The sequence below is a fragment of the Mesitornis unicolor genome, unplaced genomic scaffold, assembly GCF_000695765.1.
Source record: "Mesitornis unicolor isolate BGI_N332 unplaced genomic scaffold, ASM69576v1 scaffold27511, whole genome shotgun sequence".
In the NCBI taxonomy this organism is placed as follows: Eukaryota; Metazoa; Chordata; class Aves; order Mesitornithiformes; family Mesitornithidae; genus Mesitornis; species Mesitornis unicolor.
In genome coordinates, this window is record NW_010164850.1 from 3,767 (window position 1) to 8,154 (window position 4,388).

The 4,388-nt window shown below is 51.6% G+C and overlaps 1 gene segment (V, D, J or C); it reads left to right on the forward strand.

Annotated features, from left to right (window-relative positions):
* The first annotated feature begins 2,041 nt into the window (after nucleotides 1-2,041).
* LOC104548431 lies at nucleotides 2,042-3,980 on the forward strand. The segment is given in 3 exon segments: nucleotides 2,042-2,087; nucleotides 2,967-3,264; nucleotides 3,974-3,980. Coding segments are annotated over 3 exon segments (351 nt in total).
* Nucleotides 3,981-4,388: the final 408 nt, after the last annotated feature.

Genomic DNA, 4,388 nt, shown 5'->3' on the forward strand with positions numbered 1-4,388 from the left:
ATCAGAGCTCTACCAAGTTCTCTCTACTATAATGTCCCACCCACTGAGGCCTCACAGGCCCTGCAATTCTGGAGGGTCCCCCTGACATTCATCTGGAGCTGCCTACCAGGCAGAATCTTTGTCTACATCTCAAGCCTCAGCTGACACCTGCCCTTCCACCAGAACGCAGGCAGAATTTCCCCCCTGACAGTGGCAGTGACAGCGGCAGCAGGGGAGGAGTTGTGACCAGAGAGGTGGCAGGTTCCAGCAGTGCCCAGGAAGGAATGATCACAACTGCCTACCCTGCTGGCTTCCTGGGAAGAACAGCACCTTTCTGCTCTGCCCAGGGAGGTGGGCAGCAGAGATCCTCCTGCCCACGGGCAGCCAGGCAACCCTTGGTCCTACCACAGGAGCTGGCCATTGCTGCTGAGCCATGGACAGGGCTGGGCATCTCTTGCACCCCACTGACATAGCCAGATCCTGTTAAGACAGAAAGACTCAACTCAGTCAGTGCTAACAAAAGCCATTGCTTTGAAACTACAGCCAGAAGTAGCTTCTTCCTGGTAACTTTGTAAATAGGATCAGGTACACAGTTACAAACTGAATCCTCCAGCATCACAGTCTACTTCCAAGGTGCTCCTGCGGAGCTTGGAAAGGCATCCTGGAGAATCAGAAGTTCTACCTCAGCACCAACATGAGAAGGAGATACTGATTGTCACAGACAATCATATCCTACAGTGGCTAACATTCAGGACATAGAGCTTGTTGCACAGGATTGTCATTAACCTCACCTTGAGAGTGCTTGGTGTTGAACTCCATGAGACAGCAGAGAAGCTTGAGCTGGGCACTTGTTGAAAGACAAAGCTGAGACTCGAGTTCAGACTTGAGGAGTGATCCACAATGAGATCTGCTAAGTGTCCCTTCAGGACTGAAGGTCTGATGTGAGTGAGAGCTGGAAAGAGGCCTCTGGGTGTTGGGTCCTGGACCCAGCCACTCCCCAGTAAGGCCTGTGGAGATATGGGAGCTGACACAGCTGGGAAAGTCTATGTACGTGGACTTCAGAGGCAGAGAGGAAAGGTCCAGCCCTCTTGACTGCCTCAGCTGGGACTGTTGTGGCAGCTATAGCTGTATTACAGGGGAACTGCTGGCAGGTTGGCAGACATTGGAGAGCAGAGGGCAGCCCACCGTCCTTCTGCCGGCGGCTCAACTGAACAACAGGATCCTGAAGGCCTTGTGGGAGCAGGGCTGTGAATGGGGTTCCTATGATAACATCCTTCCTGCAGTCCGTGCCAGCTGTGTGAGCAAAGGGCCTGTGTGAGAAGTGGCAGAGGAGCCCTGCTCCAGGCAACAGGCAGCAGAAGGCATTAAAATCAAGTAGCTCTTTTTCTTGCCTGGGTCTCGGGGTTCTACGTCCCTGGGTGACAGAGCAGCTGGAGGTTGTGGATAATATGGGTAGATGAAGGAACACAGAGAGACTGCCTGTACAGAAGAGAGCTGTGTTACTCTGTCCTCCCCCTGCCAGAGTGCGGGAGTTTGTCTGTCCCTGTGCGGCTGGGTTCTGCAGCAGATGCTCTGGACAGAGATGTTTCTCTTCAGATGCCTCGTCTATAGCCACAGGCGAAGGGAGAGAGTGTGCAACACCTCGGTCCAGGCACTTCCATGTGTGCCTGGTCCTATCTCCATCCAGACAGTTCCAGGGACAGGGTGGACATGGGTGGGTGCAGGGCTGCCGTCTCCATCTCCTGCAGAGCTGGATGCAGGACTGTGCAGCCTGCTAGGTTCTTGATGTCAGGAGAAGTTCACAAGGGATACCTGTCCCTCTGATGGACAGTGCCTAAACCATGAATCTTTTATCTCTCTAGAGAGCCTTCTTGTGGTAGAAGGTGGAGGGCAAACCCAAAGAGGCCTGCCTGGAGCTGCAGAGAAAGAGTTTTGCTCCACCCTCTGGGGTTTTGTTTGAGTCCTCTTTGATCTGGCAGAGACAGACAAAGAGCTGAAGTTGCAAGCAGCAGGGCACCCATGCTGGCAGGTCCCTGGGCACCCCATGAAGGGAGAGCGTGACATGGTCCTGATTTTCCTGGCAACCCTGGTGGAACTGGCAGACTTGGGTGAGATTTGACATTCAGGCTGGGGACAATGAAGCAAAAGTTTGTGTGTCTGGTGGTGGAAGGGAGGAGACGTGAGCTCTGGAGACTCTAGGGGATCTGGAAGTGCTTCAGATGTGACTTTCAGGGAAGAGTTTGTGTGGTTGTGGTTGAAGGGAGGAGATATGAACCCTGACTCCCCAGGGAATCTGGAAGTGTTTCTCTAGCAAGAGCAGGGGCTGCAGATGGGTACAGCAAATAATCTGGAGATGTCCAGAGTAATGGGCTTCAAAGGAAGGATAAGACCTCACCTTAAATTTGCAGGTACTGAGCATTCCTGAATGTGCTGCTAACATACATGAAGCCTGAAAGAGGGAAAGACTCTAGGGAACAGAGCAAAGTGGCATATAGGAACTTCTCTCCTAGATGCATTGGATAAAATGCTACTAATCTCTGTAGGGACAGCCACAAACCGTGGCAGACAAACAGAATGCTAATGCAATGCAAGAAGAGCTGAAATGCCATTCAGGGACAGGGTAAGGGCAGAGGATGTGGCGTGTCATGTGGAGGAACTGTTCTAGCAAGAAGATATGGTCAGAGGTAGGAGAGGAACAGCTCATGTCTTCTGCTGCTGAAGGAGACACCAGCAGTTAACAGCTCAGAGGCAGATATGGAAAGAATCAGAAAATGAAAGACTAGTGAATATGTCTGAAAAGCAGGATAATCTGAGGGGGGTAAGGAGCGGCAAGAACTTGCAGAAAGAAGGATGCAGGGACAAACAGGTCAGCCTTTCAGTGGCTAGGAAAAGTAAGATGGAAAGTGTGGACAAAGAGCAAGCTGATGAAGTGATAGATGGAGGGGTACACAGGTAAGCAAAACTGAAAGCCCTTTCTGGCTTTACAGGCCATGCCCAAAAGGACTCCGTGCTCCAGTTCCCAGCAGAAACAACCATCCACATGGGACACAATGCAACTCTGTACTGCAATTTCTCCACCAGCGATCCCAATCCCTACATCTTCTGGTACCAGCAGCACCAGACCCAGTCCCCTCAGATGCTGCTGTGGGTGAGCAAGTACAAAACTCACGTGGATTCAGGGAGGTTCTCTTCTGCGCTGTCTTTGGAGACCTCCAAAGTGCTTCTGCACGTACAGGATGCTGAGCTCCAGGACAATGCTGCCTATTTCTGTGCCCTTAGCCCACAGTGGTGCCTACAGCATGCAGCACTGCACAGAAATGTGGTTGGTGCTCTGAGGAGCAGTTCCCTCCCTGCCACTGCTTGCATGTAGCTCTGAACTCAGCCTGCCCAGTAGTGGCACCTGGAGACTGTGGTGAGGCTGGGCCTCTGCCTCCGCAGCCTGTGTTCCTGTGAAGCATGTGCCAGCATGACTTAAAAGCTGCATCTAGATCCAGGGAGTTTGATGATGAAAAGGGTCCAAAGAAATCTGACTTGGGGCAGAATGACTGGAGCCTACAAAATAAGACAGCCAAACTAAGCTTGTAAATGCCCTCTGCTTAAAATAGCTGATGCACTGGAGTGAGTACTCAGGGCAACTAACCTATCAGCTTGTCTTCATGTTCCCTTTCCCTGTGTCTCCACTCATGGCCATAGCTGAAGAACAAGGCTTTTGTTAGGATGCAACAACACTTCTTATGGTTTTGCCATGAAGTCACAGTAGCCCAAGAAGGGAAGAGCCCTTTCTTGCCCTGCATCTCGACATCAGCAAGTGAAAAAGACCTATCAGCCAGATGCTGGACAAGATTCTCTGTTCAAACCCTTCCTGCATTCATCCACTTCCACAGAGTGGTCTCACTCTTTTTCGTGTCTCTTCTCCTTCTCAGGGAAATTACCATTGCCTGGCAGGGAGGAAACCATATGTCCCTGAGTCCATGCTGATTTGTCTGTCCAACAGTTGGTAACCACATCTTGTTTCCCCCACCAACCAGCTTGTTACATTCCATAGGCAACAGGAATGGTTCTGGGGACCTATTTGCAGGCACTCCCACTCTAGCATTGCTTGTTGAACCTCAGCAGGATGGTGCAGACTTTCCAGCTGGTTCCCATGCTGTGAATTGGAGTCTGTTGCTCATGAAGCATTATCCACTTCACCTGAGAAAGCCTAGGGTACTTGGATGTTGTCCGACTGCTCTTCCAGGATGGCTGGTCTCTCCCAAGTGTTGTGGGTCTGCTCTGACAGCCCTGCTGGAGGCTTTGCAGGCTCCTATTTTTCTCAGAGGGCTCTGGGCCTCGTTGATGGGGAGCTGATGGCAGCCCTCAATGTTCTGCACTCTGCTGTGTCTCTGGTCCCTTGGACAGATTCGGGCTCA